The 23,457-nt window shown below is 50.0% G+C and overlaps 1 protein-coding gene across 1 annotated transcript in view; it reads right to left on the reverse strand.

The window, feature by feature from the left end:
- The window catches only part of MED13 (mediator complex subunit 13), a 1,760,496-nt gene that overhangs the window by 1,436,009 nt on the left and 301,030 nt on the right, over positions 1-23,457 (reverse strand). Inside the window, exons 7-8 of the mRNA XM_069615091.1 lie at positions 22,115-22,277; positions 772-882 (exon numbers count right to left, since the gene is read on the reverse strand). Of these exons, the coding sequence (XP_069471192.1) occupies positions 772-882; positions 22,115-22,277 (274 nt within the window). The remainder of the gene's footprint in view (positions 1-771; positions 883-22,114; positions 22,278-23,457) is intronic.

Here is a 23,457-nt window from a genome sequence, read left to right on the forward strand (position 1 = left end):
TGGTTCGTTATTAGATGTGTGAAGGAACATAGTGACGATTAGAATACAAATATATACAGAGTAGCATGCGATTATTACTACCTGCTAGTTTGATTTTTCATTGGGTTCTAAAAGGTGTATATAAATAACTTTACATAACCAACTGTAAGCTGAATTATTATGTGTGGACTCATTGAGGGCACCTAACCCCACTCACTCAGACTAAGCCTGGACTGTTCTCCATTGTTAACTTGATTAGGTTTTGGCTAACTGCTCAGCTCCCCGTTTACTAGGTTTGTTCCACAATTGATGAATTACCAAGTTAAGTCAGTCGATGCCAAGTTAATGTTGGCCAAAATGGGCAACAATCAAAAGCATGGATCTAAATATTCAATGTATACAGCACTATCACAACCAGGCCACGGGGAACCCTATTTCGGTAGAGATTATATAAAGGGAACAAAAGTTAAGACTTCAAGTGCAAACGCTTAAATATAATATTGAATACCCCAAAAAATCTGAAATTTAGGCATCAGGTTCTTCAAAATCTCATGCATGATCTTTGAGGAACTAGAAGTATCCTGCTTCAAGACAGTATTCTTAAGAATGGTAGCACACAAATCAGCCCATACAATGTGCACTCTTCAATAGTTATAACAATTCTTGGCGAATAAGAAATGGTATGCAGTGTGCATGTGGAGACCTGCCATTCATGCCATGATAATTGATTTGTATACCTGGCTAGCAGCCTGAAAATTCAAAGTTTTCACCCTCACAAATTAGATACTGCACCTTGAACAATTGCAACTTGTCCTCTGTGTGGCTTCAACAAAATCCCAGGTTGCCATTCTGTCTGTAGTCTCCTCATCACAAACGCCATTTGAAGTGGAGGAAAACTTTCTCCTAAGTGGACAAAAAAAATCCTTTTGACAAATACACAGCATATGTTTTATTAACATTTAATAAACTTTGTTCAATCGCAACGACCAGTCTCCTAAAACAGTCTCAAATGTGCTCCACAGCTTCCTAAACCATAATCAAATATTTTGCACTTTAAAGCATTTGAATTTAGAGCACACAAACCAGTGTAACGTTATTATACCCATGTATTCCCTCCCCCTGCCCTTCCCACCCAATCCCCCTCCGACATCTATAACCCATGATACATTTCCAGTAGATTCAAAAGATAAAAGTAATAGGTTTCTGATCTGCTCACAATTTTAGATGTGAACATGTCGCTATTAGTTTGAGATAATCCAAAGTAATCCTGGCAACCTGATGGGACAGTGTTCGCACAATGTAAATTAAGCTGTAGCCAAAGCCCTCATATTTAAGAAGGCACCCTAGGTACAGGTACGTTTTTTAATGTTAACTTATCTGGTCGAAGGGTTCAAGAAATTGTTACTTTCTTTTAAAAGCAGTCATTTTCCAAAGATAGTTAATTTGTGCCAAATTGGCCATCTTTATCAAGTTCAGATAAAAGTAAAGATTCCCTTTCCTATAATTAAAAAAAAATAAAAAAAAAAGGAGACCTGGCTGTTGTAAAGGCCAATAATAACTACTGTACTGAATGTGCGCATTGCACCCTTATTTTTGTAGGTCACTGAATTGCAGTCAAATGTACGAGGCTGACTAACCAATTGCATGGAGTTATTACACACTTGAGACTTCAATTCCCAGAATAAAAAAAAAAATTAAGAATTGACGTAGTGACCTCATATAAAGAGCCGAATTTACATTTGCGGCATTTTCGTGCTGGTAAACAGGAGTTCCATTTAAAGAAAGTGTGGCTTACAACTAAAGGAAAGCCCATGTGAGTATTCAGAGGCCTTTTTTTTTTAAATAGGGTCCATAAGACAGAGTGAAGACTTATTCAATTATTTAACCTAGAGGTGGGGGCTCTTTGTCTTTTTGGGGTTTGTATCAGGCTGGATAGACCTTAAGAAGTGGTTTTGCCTGTACTGCATACTACTCCACTGGGAGGATAAGAAAAATAGAGTGGAGAAAACCATTTTCATATGCAAGTAAGTGGGATTCTGGACATCTACATTAGGAATGCGGTACCTCTATATACCTCCACAGCTGACAAATGTTGTGGCTTGTTGGTTTTATTTGCAGACAACAAGCAGCATTATTCCTGAACTATTTTGGGTGTCTTTAGACCAGCAACACCCAGTAGGTGTTTTACAATAAGCGGACAATTGAAGACCCAGCCAATATTGGGTAAGACTTCTCCCCTTCTCATGTTTTCTATTAAGTGAGTTAGGGTGACATTTTTGACATTAGAAACTTCCAAGTCTGATTATCCATTATGCGCTAGGTTGGGAGCTAGAGGAAAACAAAGGCAATATTTCCACAATCAATTGCAACCTGCCATTTATAAACCAAGTTAAAGGTTTAAGAGACTCCGGGACAATTATCCCACGAGACAGAGCGATATGCGATTAATATACCGTGCACCCTTGGGTTGTGTTCGTGCGAGTACAGTTGTATCCAGGCAGATATATACAGAAAGCTCATCTAACATCTATGCACCATTACTCAGGGGAGGAAGGATGCGCCCAAGTGAATCTAAGCAGATGCAAGCATCAGAAATAAGATTACAGTGAGTAATGTATCCCTTCTGAGGCTTGTGGAATCGGCTTAAACCACATGCTATGCATAGATTAGCGAGCAGTGTCATGAAAAGGTGGTGGATCGTGAGACGGAGCAGCTGCAAATAGATTTAGAACCGCTTGTCCCACTTGTGTCTTGGAATGTGCGTCAATGCAGTAGTGCAGAGTGAAGGTATGTACTGAGCTCCAAGTAGCTGCCTTGCAAATGCTGTCTAGGGGGACATTTGCAATAAAGGCTAAAGTAGCCCCAGTGCTCCATGTGGAGTGGGCTCTGGGTGTAAAAGGCAGGGTCTTGTCTGATAACGAATAGCATAACTATACATTTGAATATCCCTCTGGAGATAACCTTTTTTGAAATGAGTCATCCTTCTCTGCCTGTAGCTATGGAGACAAAGAGTTGATCAGTCTTCCTAAGCGGTTTGGTTTTTATCTACGTAGTAGAGAACCGCCTTCCTCACATCTAGTGTGTGGAGTTTAACCTCAGCTGAGCTCGGATTCCGGAAGTAGGCTGGAAGCTCAATGGATTGGTCGACATGTAATTTGGGAATTAATTTAGGTGAAAACCTAGGATGAGTTCGTAAAACCAATTTGTCTTTATGGATAATAAAGAAGGGGTCCTGCACTGAATGCTTTGAGTTCACTGACTCTTCTTATGGAAGTCATAGCCACTAAGACTAGCTTGGTGCACTGGCTCAAAGGGGGTCCGATGAGCTTTGCTAGTACTACATTGAGATCCCAGCCAGGCATGGGATTAGAAATTGGAGGGTGGACTCGCTTTACTCCCTCCATAAATGCTTTAATGACTGGCACTTTCGACCACAAGACTTTACTTTGAGAGGTGGTGTAAGCTGATAAATCTGCTAGGTGGACCTTTATAGAGTTAAAGACTAACCCTGAATCCAACAAGTGGAGCATATAATTTAGAATGTGTGATGGGGTACATTCTATGGGGTTTATTTGTTTTGACTGGCACCAAATGACAAATCTTCTCCACTTGTCGAAATAGCAGCGTCTAGCGTTTGGTTTCCGTGCCTCCTTGAGGATTTCCATACACCAGTGTGGAAGATTACGGTGCCCGAACTCTGACTTCAGGAGCCATGCTGCCAAGTTCATGCATTGCGATTGTGGGTGTACTGTTTCCACCCCACCCCCTGTGTTGGGTTAACAGGTTGACCTGGTACAGGAGATGGATGGGATCACATCGCCAGTTTGCGCAGATGTGGGTACCACGGTTGTCTCGCCCACATAGGAGCAACTAGGATGAGCGTCATCCATTCACTTTGTATTTGTCACTATTCTGCTGATCAATGGTGTCAGGGGGGGGAAGCCTAAGCAAATTTCCCCGACCAGCTCATCCATAGAGCGTTCCCCTTGGAGTCTGGTTGGTGGAACCATTGAGAGAAGATGTGGTCTACGTAGTCTGGGAGTATTTGCCACTCGTGTTCTTCTAGCAGAAGATCTCTGCTTAGAGAGTCTGCTAGAGTGTTGAGTACCCATGGAACATGCTCGGAGGACAGGGACATCCCTCGTCTGAGTGCCCACCTCCATATTTTCTGAGCTAACCTGGACAGATTTGGAGGGTGTGTGCTCCCTGTTTGTTGATATAAAACATTGCAGTGATGCCGTCTGTTAGGACTTGGACTGACTGGTTTGTCGGGTGTCTTTCGAAAGCTTTTAGAGCCTTGAAGACTGCCAATAGTTCCAGTAGGTCGATATGGTTCTGTGCTGTGACTTGTGTCCACAGACCGTGTGGTGAAGGTAATGGGCCCCCACCAATCCTGAAAGTGACGTGACTGTTGCGACGATCGCTAGCGCTTCTGGTTCGTGGAAGGGTTTCCCCTTCATTAAATTTTCTCTTGACCACCAGCATAGGTTTTGGATTAAAGTAGACAAAACTACCCCTAGATTGTCCCACTGACCACTTGCCTGAGGGCATGGTTTCGCCAACGACTCCTGCATTGATCGCATGTGCAGGCACGCGTGTGGGACCAGACAAATGCAGGATGCCATCATGCCTAATAAGCGCATCGCTTTGCGTACACTTATCTGGAGAACGGCTTGATATTGGGATATTTGCCGAAGCATATTTTTTTTACCTCTCCATGGATGGGAAGACTAACCCGGTCCTTGTATCTAGAACAGCTCCTAGGAACTGTTTTGATGTATCTGGTACCAGACTTTACTTTTTCTCGTTTATCGAGATGCCCAATTGGAAAAGGTTTATGGTTTGAGTGTTCATTCTGCAAAGCTGTTAAGTTTCTCCTGTGATCAGCCAATCGTCCAGGTAGGGGTACACTGAATCACCTCCCTGCATAGGTGCGCTGCCACCACCGCCAGTACCTTGGTGAATACCCTTGGAGCAGAGGCTATTCCGAAGAGTAGCACCTTGAATTGGTAGTGCCGGTCTGCTACTTTGAAACGCAAGAACCTTCTCTGCGCTGGGAACATTGAAATATGAAAAGCAGCATCTTTCATGTCCAATGTTTCCAATGTACACCCCCGACCCCTCAGTTTTAACAGTGGGATAACCTCTTGTAGCGTTGTCATACAGAATTTTTTATGGCTTGACATTTGTTTGCAGGGCGCAAGTCTAATACTAGGCGCATGGTTAGATCTTTTTTTGGAACAAGGAAGTACGTTGAATAGATACCCTGGTTTACCTCGTAGATCGGCACAACCTCAATGCCGTCTTTCAGGAGTAGTGCTGCGATTTCTTCCATCAAGAAGAGCTGTTCTTTTCTTGATGACATTTTCTGTCGCAAAGGAAGATTTGATGGAATCCCCAGGAGTTCGATGCACTCCCGCTACCGTAGATGGCGCCTACTTGTCCGTGGTTATTCCCTCCCATGCGTGGGTGAAGTTTCCAATCCATCCACTGACTGGGGAGGGAGAGGACCTGTAGCAGGGCGTCATTGTTGGAGGGGTTTTCCCCACCTCTGAGTGGGGGCTCCTGCCCCTACCGCAGTCTCTGCGTTGGCCTCTAGGATAACATTGGGACGCTGCTTGGTGGTTATTCCACGCGGCGCTTTGGTTCCGACTATACCCAGAGCCTCAGAATTTTGGCCTTAAAAAACAGCGAAAATTGTTACCCTCCCACCCCCTCTTTGTCCCATCTGCTTATTAATAAGCTGGCCAAGGGATTTAAGCGTCTTGTAGTCTTTCTTGGCTGACTTCAGCGCATCTTCTACTGCTTTGCCAAATAAAACATTGGGTTCTATGGGCATATTGAGCAGGGTAGCCTGTGTTTCTAACATAAAACCAGACTGACGAAGCCAGGCATGGCGCTTTAGGATGGTGCCTTCCGCAATAATGTGTCCGCCGTTATCTGCAGCGTCTAAGTTCGCTCTGCCTTCGGCCGCTACCAGGGCGAGTCTTGATTTAAGGGGTTCTGGAACTGAATCCACCAGGGGCTGTAACCTCGTCCCATTTTTTGCAATCGTAACTTGCCAACAGAGTAGAATTGTTAGCGATTCTGGCTTGATAAGCTGCAGAAGCCGCCATCTTCCTCCCCATTGTGTAGAGCTTTTTGCTCCCTTTGTCTGGGGGAGCTTCCGAAGCGGCTAATGGAGTCCCTGCTCTTTCGGGTGGTAGTGACTACCAGTGAACCCGGTTTGAGCTGCCCCCTTATGTATAAGGGGTCAGAGGGTGCCGGTCGGACTAACTTCCCTATTCTCGGATTCACTGCCCTAGTTTGGTTGGGCAACTCTAGGGAAGGTTGAATCCTTTGCACAGATTTTAGCATGGGTATAAACGGTGTGGCCGCCTTTTTGTCCCCCAGGATGTGCTCTACAAAATCCTTCTCCTGTTGGGTTTCTGGAGTGTCAATGCCAAAATGTTCAGCAGCCTTGAGTACAAAGACTTTAAACAAGGGCTGGTTTTCCACTTGGGAATCAGGTAAGGGAGGGCCTTGTAGGACTGGAGAATCCATAGCAAAAACCACTGATTCGTTATTATAGTCCTGACCCCCCCATCCTCATCATCATAGTATGTATCCTTGTCTAGATACTCTTCCTCCTCTGCGTGCAGATCATAAAGACCAGTGGAGATGTGTGTCCTTTTAGTGGATAGTGCATCATAAATCTCGGCAGGAGGAGGGGGGGTGGGAGATCTTTTAAAAACAGTTGGGAAGACGCACATGGTTGAGAAGTTAGTTAAGGCATTGGAACTGGATGCCCTAGTCGTAGGCGGTGTATTCATTAAACTTTCAAGGGCCTGGGGGTGCTCTTCAAAGAGGTTCACAAAGAAAGACATCCTGCTCATAACTTTGTATGTCATTGGCTGACCACATATTTTATTTGTATCGTGCTCATTACACAGGTGTTTGAGCGCGACTAGGCAAGAGGGGAAACAAGGGAGAACACAAACAATAACGACCTTACTAGGCCCAGTGACATTGAGAACGCGCAAGTGCATGGGATGGGGAAAAGGGAAAAAGTGCATGGAAGGGGGAGAGTGGAAAGTGCACAGCAGAGGAGAGTAGATGAATAAAAAATACAAATAAAAAAAATAGAAAGGAGGCAATAAACAGTAATAGTGCAGCCAGAATGTGGCAAGTGCTGTGTTTATGGCGAAAGACTGGGTAAGTCTGATAAGTGCAGAAAAGAAGAAAATGGGGTGGGGGGGGGGGCTGTATAGGTACAGATACAGTTCATCCAGTGGAAGGGATGGCCGGGAGGCAATGCAGGAGGGTGGCAGGGTGAGCAGGTACCTGGACCCAGAGGAAAGAGGATGGCCAGATGCACTGTGCCAAGAGAGCGGATCAGCAGGGGAGAGGCGGAGAGAAGGCAGAAACAAAGGAAGGTCTTTAGGTGCTTCCGGAACCGGAGATGGTTCTCCTCAAGTTTTAGAGTGGCAGGGAGGCTGTTCCAAAGGGAGGCCCCAGCCGAAGATAAAGATCTACCCCCGGCTCGTTTCTTTGAAAAACAATTAACCCGGAGGGAGGTAGAGGAGCGAAGAGCTCGAGAGGGGAGGTATTTGCGGAGGGATGGCTGAAGATATTTCGGACCCAGACCCCAGAAAGCCTTGTGGACAATGCAGAGGGTTTTAAATGTAATCCTTGCATCCACCGGGAGCCAATGGAGAGATTTCAGAGCTGGAGAGATACGATCCCAGGGTTTGAGGCCAAGGACAAGTCTCGCAGTCCTGTTCCGGATAAGTTGCAGAGGGCGGAAAGTGGAGGCAGGTAGATTTAAAAAGAGGCTGTTACAATAGTCCAACTTAGAGAGAACCAGAGCTTGAGAGAACGTGAGCTTCTGAGGGAAGGAGAGGAAAGGCAAAGTACTTCTGAGTAGGTGCAGTAGGAAGTTTGACTTTTAAGAGACCTCCGAGATACGGGCAGAGAAGGAAAGTGTGGAGTCAAAGATGACCCCAAGGTTCTTGGCAGAGGTTGGGATGATCCCAGATGAAGTAATGATAGGAGTGGAGGGTGTAGGTAAGTTATCGTCTCCTTCTCTACTTCTATCAGGATATGTTCTTGAGAAATGTCCTCTGCTGGGATCTCATCAGGCTCTTGTGGATCTTTACTAAGTTTTGTCTTTACTTTTGACCTGAAGGCTCTTATTCTTATCCTTCTGGGAAGAATCCCTGTCTATGTCTATCCTTGTGATAAGCATTCCGAGGATGACTTCTTTGAGGTAGAAACCTTAGTTAGACCCTTAGGGACGTGTTTATTAAAATTGACAGTTTTGACTCTTTAGGCATCTTCCCAAGGGTGGAGCGAGTTTCGGCACTGGGAAGGGCTCAACGTCTTGCGGTCAGTAGAAAGGTTCTTATGTTCGGCGTCCTTGGTTTTACGGGGCCTGTCATGAAGCAGTCGAGGCTCAGAGTGCCCAGAGGACAGCGAGTCTGTAGATTTGACCCTAGATGTCGACTCTCGGCGTGTGTGAGACACATCGCCGTAGGGTAGGTCTTTGGTGTGGGACAGTGTAGTGCCTTGGCCGCCGGGCGTCGTCCCCACAACAGAGCCGCCGGTCTGTCTACTAGGGTCGGGGGCTAGCACTGGGGAACAAAGATGTTCCCCCTCGCTGTCCGAAGTGGCGGCGTCGCTGCCGACGTTGGAGTCTTCCTCCACCTCCATGGCGGCCTCCACCTGCATGGTGTGGTGGGCCCAACGCTTTGCCCTGCAGTCTTAGGTCGAAGCAATTTACAGGCTCGACAGCGAGTCTCGTTGTGGTCTCATTTAAGCCAGAGATTGCACTCTGTGCTTATCGATCCACGTGTATTTTCCGTTGCAGGAAGGGCAACGTTTAAACAGAGTTCTCTCCATGTTTGGGGTAGGCAGCAGGGCGACCAGGGAAACGGGTGGAAATATATACATTTTGTAATGACCCCCCCCCAGTCTCCCTACTGTAAGGGCCTATGCCCGGTAGGCCCTCCAAAGCCAATCGAAATCCATCGAAGATCTTTGTCTGACAATTCGTCCTCCTTGTCGAGTTCCTAACCGCATCGAGACACGGCTGTCGAAAAAGGACAGAAAGAGTAAGGAACAAGTTACTTACCTGTAACTGTTCTCCAGCATGGGTCTGGCATGGATTCACATGCTCATGAATATTCCCAGTCGTCAGGCTGGGAATCCTCGGTAAAGAAAATCAGTATCAGTTTCGTTTCTGATCTGTCTTTCGTAGTAGTAACCAATCACTGATCTCTGCGTCATACTGACCACAGCCAATGACTGCCCTCTACCTAAGCCCCGCCTCTGGCAGCCATCTTCAGATTTGGTAGCACGTGAAGTGGCAGTATGACCAAGTGAAGAGCCGCAGAGGGGTAGGAAGGAGGGTTCGCATGTGAATCCATGCCAGACCCATGCTGGAGAACAACAGTTACAGGTAAGTAACTTGTTCCTTCTCCAGCATGGGGTCTGGCATGGATTCACATGCTCATGAATATAAGAATAAATAGCAGTACACACATGCACAACCACGGGGGGTGGCAAAAGGCTCAACATTAAGCAATACAACAACTCAACATTAAGCATCTCTTACCTCCTCACCCGGCTCACCTTAAGCGAACAGGTTGCGCAGCACTGCTTGGCCGACCCTGGACTCCTCCCTGGAATCCCGATCGATGCAGTAGAATCTCGTGAAGGTGTGTGTCGACCTCCACGTAGCAGCCCTGCAGATGTCCAGCAGGGGCACACCAGATAAGAACGCCGTAGTAGCAGCGATCGCTCTGGTCGAATGGGCTCTCGGACGGCCTGGCAGCGGTCGGTTAGCCAACCGGTGGCAATGCATGATGCAGCCGGAGAGCCACCTGGAAATAGAAGACTTCGAGAGAGCCTTCCCTTGATTCACAGGTCCAAAGTTCACAAACAGCTTTGATGTCCTCCGGAAACTCTTCGTGCGGTCCACGTAGAACTTCAGCGCTCTAGCCACATCCAGCGAGTGCAAAGTCCTCTCGGCCGGCGACGAAGGAGACGGGAAGAAAACAGGTAACACCAAGGGCTCGTTAAGATGAAGTCCGACGGCAACTTCGCCATAAAGGAGGGGTTCGTCCTAAGCACCACCCTCGAGGCATGGAAAGTCAAGTACGACGCTTTACAGGATAGGGCCTGGATTTCTCCCACTCGTCGTGAGGAGGTAATGGCCACCATGAATGCAGTCTTCCACGACACAAACTTCATCGGTGCGGAGTGCATCGGCTCGAATGGGGGGCCCCCCCCCATGAGCCTGGTCAGCACCACGTTAAGTTCCCACGCCGGGGCCTTCACCGGCGGGAACGACCGGAACAGTCCTTTCATAAACTCTTTCACCAGTCGATGGGACCACAGGGACGTCCGTCCTGTGGTTCTGGTATATCTGGAGATCGCCGCCAGATGAATCTTAATGGAGGCATGGGCTAGCCCAGCCTTTGCCAGCGATAGCAGGTACGGCAGCACTTGAGGGGCCGTAATCCGTAGGGGGTTGATCTTCTGTGCTCGGCACCAGATAGAGAACCTCTTCCACTTATGACCGTAGCATTTGAGAGTCGAGGACGCCCTGGCCTTTGCAAGAACCTCTCTGCAATCGGCCGGTATATCGTAGCCTCCAAACTCTAGCGCTGCAGGAGCCAAGCCTGCAGGTTCAGCGAAACCGGGTCGTGGTGGAAGATGGCGCCTCCTTCTCTGGAGAGAAGGTCCGCGTCCGCCGACAGCTTGATGGGAGGGGACGTTGACAAGTCCAGAAGGTCCGGGAACCAGATCTGCCTCGGCCACGCCGCTGCGACGAGGATCATCCTGCACCGGGTCCTCTTGAGCTGGCTGATGAGTATAAGCAGCAACGGCAACAGAGGGAACGCATACAGGTATAGGCCGTCCCAGGGGAACGAGAATGCATCGCCCATGCTTCTCGGCTGGGGAAACCTGCTGGCGAACCTCTTGCACTTCGAGTTCATCGCTGTTGCGAACAGGTCGATTTGGGGTTTGCCCCATCGTCGGAAGAGTTGATCCACCTGATCCTGGCGCAGTTCCCACTCGTGACACGTGCGCAGCTCCCTGCTGAGCGAGTCGGCGATGGTGTTTCTTTCTCTTGCCAGGTGGAAGGGAACCAGGAGAATCCCCTTGGCGACCGCCCAGTGCCACAGATCCTGTGCCTCCTTGGATAGGGCTGGGGATCTGGTGGCTCCCTGCTTCCGTATGTAAAACATTGTCGTGGTGTTGTCCGTGAAGATCCGCAACACCTTGCCCTTGAGCGACGGGAGGAACGATTTGAAAGCCCAGAACACGGCTCGAGTTCCAGGACGTTGATGTGCAGGAGCCTCTCCTCCGGGAGCCAGAGGCCTATTGCGTGGAGATCTCCAGTGTGGGCGCCCCAGCCTTCCAGAGAGGCGTCCGTCGTCACCGTCTCCTGGTACGCCGGCGTCTGAAAATCCTTGCCCGCCGTGCGGTGCGCTCGAACGCCCCACCACTGAATCGCCCGCCGGAACACCTCGTTGAGGGGGAGCCTGTCTCTGAAGGTGCCCGTCGCCTGCATCCAAAGGGCATCGAGAAATTCTTGAAGAGGGCGCATCCGTAGTCTGCAGAGGCACACCAGGTAGATGCAAGAGGACATCATCCCCAGGAGGGACTTGATGGACCTCACCCTGGCCACGTCCGTGGCTAGCAGGCTCTGCAATTTGCCTAGAAGTCTCCGTCCGTTCTTCCGACGGGGCCGCCAGGCGCCTCACTGTATCGAGCTTCGCTCCCAGAAACCGAGCCACCTGCGACGGCACCAGGTGGGACTTTGGGTAGTTTATGGCGAATCCCAGGTCTAAGTAGCTGGACGGTCCTCGCAGTGTGTTCGACGGCGAGTTCCCTCGTCCTTGAGCGGATTAGCCAGTCATCCAGGTAGGCGGACTTCAATCCGAACGGCAGTGCTATGAATTGGTAGTGGCGTCCCTGGACGACGAACCTGAGGAACTTTCGGTGACTTTTGAGGATGGGAACGTGGAAGTATGCATACTCCAGGTCCAACGACGATAGAAAGTCGCCTTCCTCCAGCTGTCCCAGTACGTGCTGGAGGGTGACCATCCTGAAATTTTGTGACCCGATATATTTGTTCAAACGACGAAGGTCCAGGATGGGGCGCCAGCCGCCCGTCTTCTTCCTGACGAGGACTTGCCAGGGTATCCAGCACCCAACGGTCAGTGGAGATGGACTTCCACACGCCGATGTAATTCGTCAGCTGGCCTCCCACCGGGGTGCTTCGGTGGGGGCCCGAGACCACGGCCGGTTCAGTCCTGCTTGGAGGTGGTGGCCTTGCCGCCCTGGCCACCTTGCCGACGGCGGCGAGGTGCTCCCTCTGCTTGCCGCGACCCCTGTAGGCCTCCTGAGACAAGGAGCGTGCCGCCTGGCGGTAAGACGATGTTAGGAAAGATTTCGTAATTGTAATTTTCCTTCCATGTGGCAACCCCTAAACTTTTTGCTGTTTTTCACCTTGTTCTCGACTTTGCCAGAGAAGTGCAGCCTTCTGCCGCACTCCTCTGGGCTTTCGCTCCTTTCTTACGGGGAAACTGACATGCCCTTAAGACAGTCAGTACCGGGAAACGCTGTTTTCCGTAGTTTCTTTTATCATGTTGTGGCTTTCGTGCAACATGACACAAGAGGGCACTGTAAGCTAAGTTACTGCTCTCTTGGGTCTCTAGCCTTCTACAGGCCCTAGATACTCGTTTAGGATTGTAACTGATCGGTGCAAGTGATTCACGGACGGGAATGGAGGCAGCGATCGTTTGTGTTTTGAGCTCCTTTTGGCGTTTTAAGCGCGTTTCTCGCGCTTAACCCAAAATGGTGGCCTGGCTCCCAAAATGGCCAGACCACGAGGCTCCTTTGTCCTGTGCGCTGACCGTCTTGCTCCCTTCACCTTCCCCAGGTCGAGCCGACCCGGGGCCTTCCTTATTTGGGCATGTACTTTCCCGTGAAACACGGATGCTTTCGCGGGCTTCTACATGCCTGGTGTGTGCCTCCAGGATGTGGGCTGGGATGTCTGGTCCCAATACACATCCTGGGTGCCAGAGAGTCTAGGGTGGTGTGAATGCCTGGGACCACCGTGGTCCGTGATAGGTCCACATATGGTGCGATTGTTGATGAGCGGATCTCCCATTGGGCCCCCTCCGTTTTGGCGCGAAGGGAACCGTGGATAAGGGGGCTGGAAACACCACTACCATGTCGATCTCCTGAGTTCTCATGAACGAAGGAATACAGGAGCCAAGTATCCTGCAACCAAGAGGCTGAACCGAGGAATCGCTGGTGACCCGCTGAAGGACTGCTCCTCTGCACCGCTGTCGCCTTGTGAAACCCTTTTCACCTTTGATCGAACCAGAAGGCCTGTACTGGTACTTCGACCCTTGGAATAGCGGGAACAGCTATTCTCGGCATCTTCACCATCTCCTGCTAGTAAGCCTTCGGAAGAGTCTCTGGGCCATCCAGCAGACTGACCAGCCTACACAGGAGTCTTGCTCTGTAACCGCCGCCAGGTTGTGTAATATTTCGAGTCCTTGTCACTCTCACACGCTTCATACACTTGGCGTTCCCAGGTCTGAAGTGAGTAGTGTACATTTGGCTCAGATACACACGGCTGCTCCGTTGCCCTGCTGTGGTAAACTGTGCGGGTTCCTTCGTTTGGGACGTCTTTTACTCAACTCTGCTGCTGCAGACTCAACACGACGACACAACGTCCCCTGCTCTTCTGAGCCTGCCAGCGACTGAAACTGACGCGGAGAAGCCTGGGTCTGCTTGCATCGGGGACCGGTGAGTAGCATAGCTAGGAACTGGTCGCCCTCCTGCAGGAGCCCATAGCTTTTCCCCGCTGTGTCAAAACAGCACGCCTTGCCGTACTCGCGCTCTGCTTCTGCCCACAGTGGAGGCTGCGCTTGAGTTGCGGAACACTGTTCTTCTTCGTTTGTGCACTAAACTGAACTGCCTGATCTCCCTCGAAGAGACTCCCCTTTTGCCCGTTGGCACCAGCGTGTGCAGGTACTTTTGAGCACAAGGCTCCACTCTTCGTAGGGCTTGGACTTCCTTTTAGTTAGGTGCCTCTGAAGGTGGACTTGGTCTAAGCATTATTTCGCACTGCCTGTTTTCCTTCCCTTTTAGGTGGACTACACATTTCATGCATCTAACGCTTGAGACTTGTATATATATATTGTATTGGTATGGTATGTGTTGGTTTACTAGAGTTGTATTGTGATTTCTCGCTACGGTCATTGTTTTAAAGGCCTTGGAATAAATGTGTATATATTTTTAATATAGCACCTGTTTGGAGTAGTTTGTAAGTGTCCTTGCTTTGTGTGCTCATTGCGGGCCTTCAGTCACCCTCACCCCTCTTGAGACCTAGTCTTGACCGACGCGATCGCTACCTTGATTGGTCTGGCTTGTCCAGAGGTTACCCTGTTCCAAGAAACTAGGCTGGCCTTCTGAACTTCTGCGCCACCAGGACAGAGTTCAGAAATCCGTCTTAACAGACAAGCCACCGCTGGATCCCTTGGAGGCACCCTGTCTGCCTCCGAAGCTCCGAAAGGGCCGTCGTTGCTGAAGGGCTCCTAGGGCGCGGGCCGTCTCCGTGTCCGTTTTTATGGCTTGGAGGGATTCGTCGACCGCCTTCCCGAACAAGTTGCTGCCGTCGAACGAAATGTCCAACACCCTGGTCTGGACGTCCTGACGGAAATCGGTCGCCCGGAGCCAACCCCGTCATTGTAGGCAAACACCGTTGCCCAGCTGGCAGAACCCGGTATCGGCAATATCGGTTGCCACCGTTATGGCGTGGTCCGACGCCACCTCGTCTTCTTGAAAAATTTCCAGGGACTCGGACCTGTTGTCGTCCGGTAGGAAGTCCAATTAGGGGGCCAGCTTAAACCAGAGCTCCCTGTCGTAACAGGCCACGATTGCCAGGGCGTTGGCCGCTTTGATCGTCGTTGCCGACGAAATGACCCGCCGCCCCATGGCGTCCAACTTCTTTCCCTCGCCGTCCGGCGGGGAATTCGACGTCTAGGCTCCTGACCCCGCAGCTTTCTTCTTCGCCACCGCCGAGACTACCGAGTCTGGCGTTGGCTGGGCCCTGAGGCACAGGGGAGCGGTTTCGGGGACCCCGTACTTCTCGTACCGGTCCCGTTTGGCTTGTGCCGTGGAGGGGTTCTTGAGAACCGACAGGCCCTCCTCCCAGATGTCATCGATTAGAGGCACCGCGATGACAGCCTTCCTCTTGGCCTCCTGGCGCTGATAGAGGAAACCTTCCTTTTTCTGTTCCTACGGGCAGAGCTGGAACAATTCGGACGCCCTGGCGATCATGGCGTGGAATGTGCCAATCTCGTCGGGCTGCGAGGCCCGTGCGACGGGAGACCCGTTCCGTCGTCTTCGCCGCCGCCCTCAGAACCCGTCGTTGAGCCCATCGCACCGTCATCTCCCGACTCGTGGGAGGATGAGGAGGGAACTGTAGGCCTTACGGGGTCGAGAGGAGGAGAGGGTTGGGTCCTCCGTCATTTGTTCTGAGGACTTCCCGACGAGCCAGGTTGCGGGTCCTCCGGCCTGGGCCGTGGGAATCTCGTCCTTATCTCAGAGCATAAGGACTGCATCGCAGACAAAATGGCTGCCGAGCCATCCTGAGGCCTATGTTCCGGCTGCGCCGGAAGGGAAGGCTGCTCTTCCTCGCCATCATCGTCTTTCTCGGTTATCTCCCGAGGATCTTCCTTACGGGATCAAACCTTCTCGAATTGGACTTCGAGGTTCCTCACGGCCTCGGTCAGTTCCTCCTCCGAGGCTGACTCCGAGCTCGAGGAGGCTACCGTGCCCCCCCTCGCTTCTTCCATCATGGTGGCCATGACTATGGGCTGAAAAGAGGATTCCCTCCTTGGCGGCAGGGAAACTCTAGTCCCGGAGGCAGTCTCCGCTGGCGGGGTCTCTGCCGGCTTGGCCAGAGTTGCCGCGATCGCCTCGATAGAGGCCTTTGCCTGCTGGGTACAGGGCCTTCACCACCTTAGGTGCGTCCCGGGCCTTCTCCAGGGGAGGGGCGACGCCTCGCTCCCCCTATTACGAGATCGGACGGGGCTCCTCCCGAAGCTTACCCGGGGTCTCGGACTTCCTCTTCCCCGAACCGTTTGCTCGTGGTGGACGGTGCCGGGGAAGGTGCGCCCTGCCTGGCGACCGAAGAGCCCGACCTTTCGGCGCTCCCAGAGCAAGCAGACTTGCGGCGCTTGGCCTGGTGTTGGGCCCCTGTCGCCGGGGCCCCCGCACAGGACTTAGAAGCCCGCTCGGACCCTTTCTTCTTCTTCTCACCCGTTGAGCCCTTCTCCAACCAGCTGGCGAGACGGGATCGACGGTCCCTCATGGTCCACTCCGACAAGTTCTTGCAGAACTGGCAGTCCTTCTCTACATGAGTCTTGTCCCCATGAAGACAGAGGCATCGCGAATGTTCGTCTTCCTTAAACACATTCTGCAGCCCGCATCCAGGGCAGCTGCGAAACAGCTTGGGTCCGGGTGACGAGCTCGCGTCCTGGGCCATCTCTAAGTAGGCCGTTAATCTTCTGGAATCCTCCAAGAAGTTGATTCGACAAAATCTTCACCCTTGAGGGGCGTAGGAAAATCCTGTAACGGGTAGCCGTTAACGGGAGTAGAAACGGTGGAGCTTGAGGCTCGATTAACCGAAAAAATTTGAAAATTCACCTGAAAAAGCGCGAAACATGCAGTAAAAGCGCGAGAGCTAAGCACGAGGACTCCCAACACTTGAACGTGCGGTAAAAATATGAAGATGGCTGCCAGAGGCGGGGCTTAGGTAGAGGGCAGTCATTGGCTGTGGTCAGTATGACGCAGAGATCAGTGATTGGTTACTACTACGAAAGACAGATCAGAAACAAAACTGATACTGATTTTTCTTTACCGAGGATTCCCAGCCTGACGGGGAATATTCATGAGCATGTGAATCCATGCCAGACCCCATGCTGGAGAATGTCTGTTGTATCATCGCCACCGTCGTCCGTCCCCGTATCCGTCGCTGTGTCGTCCCGAAGGTCAGGCGAGGGGGATGAGGGGTCCACAGGCCTTGTGGGCACGAAGGGCAGAGTGGGATGGACTCTCCTCTGCTTGTTCAGGGGGCTTCCCGACAGTCCTGGCTCAGGATCCTCCGTCAGGGTCTGTGGTAACCTCGTCCTCATCTCAGTACATAAGGATTGGATTGCCAACAAATTGGCCGCCGAGCTATCCTGAGGCTCGGGCTGCGACGGGAGGGACGGTTGCTCCACCGGGCCTTCGTCGCCCTCGCCATCTTCGATCTCAGCAGGCTCCTTCCCCTGGGATCGACTTTCTCGAACCTCTCATTGAGGCCCTTCACGGTTTCCACCAGATCCTCCTCAGAGGCTGATTCCGAGTCTATAATGGCCCCCGCCCCCCCCCTCCCCCTTTTTCCGCCGGGGTCTTCACGGGGGTCTTAACGATGGGCTGGAAAGAGGATTCCCTCCGCGGTGGCAGGGATACTCTGGGCCCAGAGGCTGTCTCCACTAGCGTAGTCTCGGCCGGCTTCGCCAGGGCCGCAGCGACCACTTCGATAGAGGCCTTTGCCGGCTGGATCAAAGCCCTCATCACCTTAGGTGCGTCCTGGGCCTTCGCCTTGGGGGGGTAGGGTCTGCGGCTCGCTCCCCCTTGGGTCCGATCGAGATCGACCGGGGTCACTCCTGCAGCTTACCCGGGTTCTCTGACTTTCTCTTCCCCGAACCAGAGCGCTGGCTCGTGGTTGAATGTGCTGGGGAAGTCGCGCCCTGCCTGGCAGCCGAAGAGCCCGACCTTTCAGTGCTCCCGGTGCCTGCAGACTCGCGGTGCTTGGCATTCTGTTGGGCCCCCGTCGCCGGGGCGCCCTCACAGGACTTAGAAGCCTGCTCAGACTTTTTCTTCGCCTTCTCACCTGCTGTGCACTTCTCCAGCCAGGCGGCGAGGCGGGAACGACTATCTTGCCTGGTCCGTTCCAAAAGGTTCTTGCAGAACGCACAGTGCTTCTCTACGTGCGTCTTGTCCTCATGAAGGCAGAGACCATCGCAAATGCTCGTCCTCCTTGAAAACTTTTTGTAATCCGCATCCAGGGCAGCACCTGAACAGCTTGGATCCGGGCGTAGAGCTTCCCTTGTCCTGGGCCATGTCTGTTGAGGTAGGCCGCAGATCTTCCGGAATCCTCAAAGAAGCGTAAACTCGACGAAAACTTCACCCTTAAGGGGCGTAGAAGAATTCCGAAAAACGGGTCCCCGTTATCGGAAGTAGAAACGGTGGAGCTTGCGGCTCGATTAACCAAAAAAAATTAGAAAATCTCTTGAAAACGTGCGAAAACGCAGCAAACATGCAGCAAAAACTCGAGCTAAAGCACGAGAACTCCCAACACTTGAACGTGCAGTAAAAATCTGAGGATGGCTGCCAGAGGCGGGGCTTAGGGAGAGGGCAGTCATTGGCTGGGGGCAGTATGACCCAGAGTTCAGTGATTGGTTACTACTAAGAAAGAGATCAGAAACGAAACTGATACTTTCTTTACCGAGGATTCACAGCCCGACGACGGGGAATATTTATGAGCATGTGAATCCATGCTGGAGAACTATTATTAACACTTTATAAAGTCAATGGCGTACACCGAAAATGCACTCGCGATAAGCGACCGCTCACAATGGCAGAAATAAAGAATCTGAGGGACTTCAACGCGTGAGGGATCATGGGTACAGTGGACATCACTAGGGATAGTATTACTGGCACGCCGTGTCAACGTCCCTTTTCAAATTTCTAAAACTGTAATACTCTGCAGCTTCCACTAGATGTCGGCCTATGCATAGCATGTGATCTAAGCAGATTACACAAGCCTCAGAAGAACAAGTTACTTACCACCTGTAACATTCCATGTATTCCTCATCTTATGATATTAGTATCTCGCCAGCTTCCCTGCTTCGGAAAATAATTCTCAGCAGAGGGCACTGTGCACAAGGTCGTGGAGTCGATGTCACTCGATGGGCTCTGTACCACGTTGACGTCACCATCAGTATAAGTTGCTTGTATTCGAGGAACACCCAAGCATGCCTCATGACTGAAAACTCATCGCAAGAGAATTGTAAATAACGCAAACTGTACTGTGGGGTAGGATGGGAGGGGTGATGAGGAATATGTGGGAGGAACATCCAGTCGAAAGAACGTTACAGTTGGCAAGTAACTTCGAATAGAATGGGTTCTCCCACGTATTCCTCATCTTATGATAGACTACCATAGCAGTGGACATTTTTGGATGTGGGAGTACTAATTATTTTATCATGGACGGAATGCAGTACCGCCTTAGCAAATAATCCTTCAATGGAAGAGGCGGCATCTAAGCAGTAATGCTTAATGAAGGTATGCATTGAGGCCCATGTTGCGGCTGAACAAATATCCGCTACAGGGACTCCCCTCTTCAGAGCCGCAGAATTAGCCACGCCCCTTGTGAAATGGGCTCAAAGCCCATCTGGCAGGTCCTTTACGGCCAATCTGTAGCACTCCACTATAGACAAAATTATCCAGTGGGACATGGTCTGTTTCATCACTGCTAATCCCAATTTATGGCCAGTACAACCCACAAAAAGTGGATCATCCTGACGCAATTGTGACATTGAAATATAAAAACAGAGCCCTTTTTGCGTCCAGTCTATGAAACCTCTCATTTGCCCAAATGAGGAGGGTAGAACGTTGGTAGTATGATTTTTTGTAACAATTGTAAGCCAGAAACTACTTTTGGTAAGAAAGAAGGTTTAACCTAAAAAAATAGTGTACAGAGGTTTCCATGAGAGAGCCTGCCACTCTATCCCTGCGGGCTGAGGTTAAGGCCACAAGGAGGACAGTTTTTAATGTTAAATGCCTCAAGGGACAGGAATGCAGAGGCTGAAAGAGTATACAAGTTAGAAACTTAAGTACACAATTTAAATCCCAAGTCGGGACATGAAAAGGAACTGGAGGGTACACATTAGTGATCCCTTTCAGGAACTGGATGATCAATGGAATTTTGACGTAGGAAACCTCTTCGAGGAGCACTTCAAAATGGACAGCGCAGCCAAATATCCTTTAATTGTTCCAATCTGAAGCCCCAGATTGGCAAAATGCAGCAGAAAAGAAAGCACCATAGGGGTGCCACATTGAAAAGGGTCCACACATTCTTATCGCTGCACCAGTTACTGAATTTAGTCCAACGACACTGGTACAGAGATTTAGTTGCTGGCCTTCTGGCCGAATGCTACATCTCCATTACTTCATCCGGAGGATCCCAATCCTTATATCTCAACCTCTCAGAAACCATGTGTGAAGGTTGAGTGTCTTAACCTCTGGATGGAGAACCTGACCTTCTCGCGAGAGAAGATCCTCTTTGTGGAAGACGTATTGGAGGGCAGGTGGACATGTCCAGAAGGTCTGGGTACCATGTCCTCCTGGTCCAATGCGGGGCAATTAGGATCATGGGATTCCCCAACTTTCTCAACCTCCTGATTAAGTGAGGAATCACAGGGACTGGGGGAAACGAGTACAGGAGTGGAAATTCCCAGTCCACTACAAACAAGTCGCCCAGTGCTACTCTTGGGGGGAAATCCCCTCGAGCAGTACTGATGGCACTTTCAGTTGACCGAGGTCGCAAACAGATCCACTTGAGGGGTTCCCCAAAGGGTGAAGATCTCTTGAAGGACTTCCTGAGCTAGTTCCCACTCATGGGATACTGTGATCTGCCTGCTCAGAGCGTCTGCTGCTGTGTTCTGAATTGCCCAGAACAAGAGCTGCATTGCGGCTCTGCACAGTGGTAGTGACCCCATGCCTCCTCTCTTGAGGTAGTACATGGCCACTGAGTTGTCTATCATAATCAGGACATTCTTTCCCCGTACAGAGGGCAGAAAGGCTTTCAGCTCCAAAAGGCTGATGTCTAGTTTGGCCTCCGATGGAGACCAAAAACCGCCGATTGTCAGATCGGTGGTGTGGGCTCCCCACCCCACGAGTGAGTCATCCATCACTACTGTTATCTCTGGCCATGGTTGCCAAAAAGATTCTCCCTTGAGGATATTTTCCTTGCAAGGCCACCATAGAAAATCTTGAGCAACTCTGGCCGGAACTTGCAGAAGATCTGACATATTCCCAGAAAATTGGGACCATCGAGTCCTGAGGCCCCACTGAAGGGATCTCATTCTCAATCTGGCCCCTGGCACCAGAAAAAAAAGCAGGATGCCATGAGGACGAGCAACCTCAGAAAAATTGAAGGCCGGCAGAATGTGGTGAGCTCTCTCCTCTGGGTGCTGGAACATGTGTAACATATGAATGAGATACTCACCTGCTTTATTGTTCACTTTTTTGACTGAATCCTAATTTGGGATTGTTACAACTAATTGATGCTTTTTAACCCCTTAAGTGCCAGGCTATTATGCAAGTCTATGAAAAAAAGACGAGCATATTCGTCCTTGGCACTTAGGAATGCTTTAATTATCCTGGTGTATAAATAATGTATTGTATAACTTTAGGTGCATTTACTGATTTCACTGTACAGCTCTACATTACCCCTCTTAAAATAAGCCTGGCTGCTCAGTCACACTACCAACACGTGTAGGACAGGCCTACATTAAAAGGTGGGTTACTTAAGACCAAGAGATCGGTCTCGTGTAGTCCCACACCAGTTGGACCACACTAATTCTTAACCAACACTCAGGAATCAGTGTGATAACACGGTCAGCAGGGCACACACTTCCGGGATATTTTAGACTAGGTGGATCTTCTCTTCTCCAATACAATCGAAGGTCTGCATTTTGCTACCATGCTGGTTGTGCTCCAGCAACAGATTAAATTCTGCCAATTGCTTGTACAGACTAGTATACAAAGGTTCTCTCCAATAATGACTGGTCTTAACCATGCCATCTAAAGCCAAGTCCGGCATCTAAATGCACACTAATTTAAAGTTACAATGCACATACAGAGCACCCCAAGGCCTTTTTACTATCTCTTAATCCATATCCAAAGCATCACCATGCATTGTTGACATTTTACCCCAAGTAGCCATTAAGTCCAATTATACTTAAGAAAACTTAATTCACAGATTTAATTACTTAATCTAAATAGTACTTACTTGTTCTGAACTCTGTTCATATTGCACTCTTGCCAAACTTTGTCTACCGCTTGACTGGCTAGTTTCCTGGGGATCTTCCCACCGTGGTTGTTAGTGCTGTCTGCTTTAAATCCATCAGAAACAGAAGATAGTCTGGCCCATTTTTGAGGTGACTGTGCATCAACTACAATTAAAAAAAAAGTCATTGGAAGGAAGCACAGAGTAAATATATTAAGCTACAGACACTTACTAATAAAGTCTCAAAGGGAACCATCAAAAATGTCAAACGTAGCAACATTAAAGGGCAATCTACACACTAAATAAGCACAAAGTGGAGCAGGAAAATACACAGAAACTAATCGAGGAATCATTTAAAAATGATAAATTACTCACCGTAGTGACTAACCTAGTCCTTAGTCCCCTTTTCTCAATAATGTATGGGCAATCCTCACTAGGGACGGGAGACGGAACCTTTTTCACCATAAAAAGATTTATTCCCATTAAATTTAGATGCGTGCAGGGTTGCGACCCTGGGAGCATGTGCTCCCCTGACTCTGCCCACAGGCATCCTCCTCAGCCCCCGTTGACGCATCGACAACATAATTGCCAAATTACACTGTTGCAGGGGAGGGTGGTGAAACGTATGGAGGAAAGAGGACTATGGACTAGGAGTAAGAGTCACTACGGTCAGTAACTTATTACTCCAACATCCGTCCCCTTTCCTCCATAGTGTATGGGTGTTTACAACTGAATGCAGCCGTAGGGAGGAGAGTTGCCCCTCTAAGGAAACAAGTTCTTCAAAAACTACCTGACCAAATGCTGCGTCCGATCTGGTGCTGGCATCCAAGCAGTAGTGTTTTCAAAAGGGCGATGGGGAAGCCTATGTAGATGTCTTGCTGATCATCTGAAACAGGATGCGTCTCTGGCCTTGGCGCGGGCATGCAGGTTTGCTGGCAAAGGCATGCGTTGCCCCTCATGCCTTCTCAATGGCCATTATCACCCACCTTGCTATCGAAGCCTTGGAGGCATGATGGCCTGTTTTTGATCAGCCAAAAGTGAACAAAGTATCAAATTTACAGAAGCTTTGTCCTGTCCAGATAGAATCTTACAGCACGCCCGACATCCAGACAGGGCAATAACTTCTGAGCCTCATCCCATGGGACCGCAAAGAATGTTGGGAGTACCATCTCCTCGTTAATGTGAAAGGAAGAAAACCTTAGGGAGAAAAGGCAGGATGAATCCCGAGCACCACCTTGTCCTGGTAATACGTGGTATAGGGCTCTGAAGCCACCAGAGCCTGAATCTTGCTGATCCGGCGTGTGCAAGTAAGGCCAACTAGAAGGGCAGTCTTAATACGAACTAGC

This window comes from Ambystoma mexicanum, chromosome 9 (assembly GCF_040938575.1).
Source record: "Ambystoma mexicanum isolate Mex_15411 chromosome 9, UKY_AmexF1_1, whole genome shotgun sequence".
Taxonomy (NCBI): Eukaryota; Metazoa; Chordata; class Amphibia; order Caudata; family Ambystomatidae; genus Ambystoma; species Ambystoma mexicanum.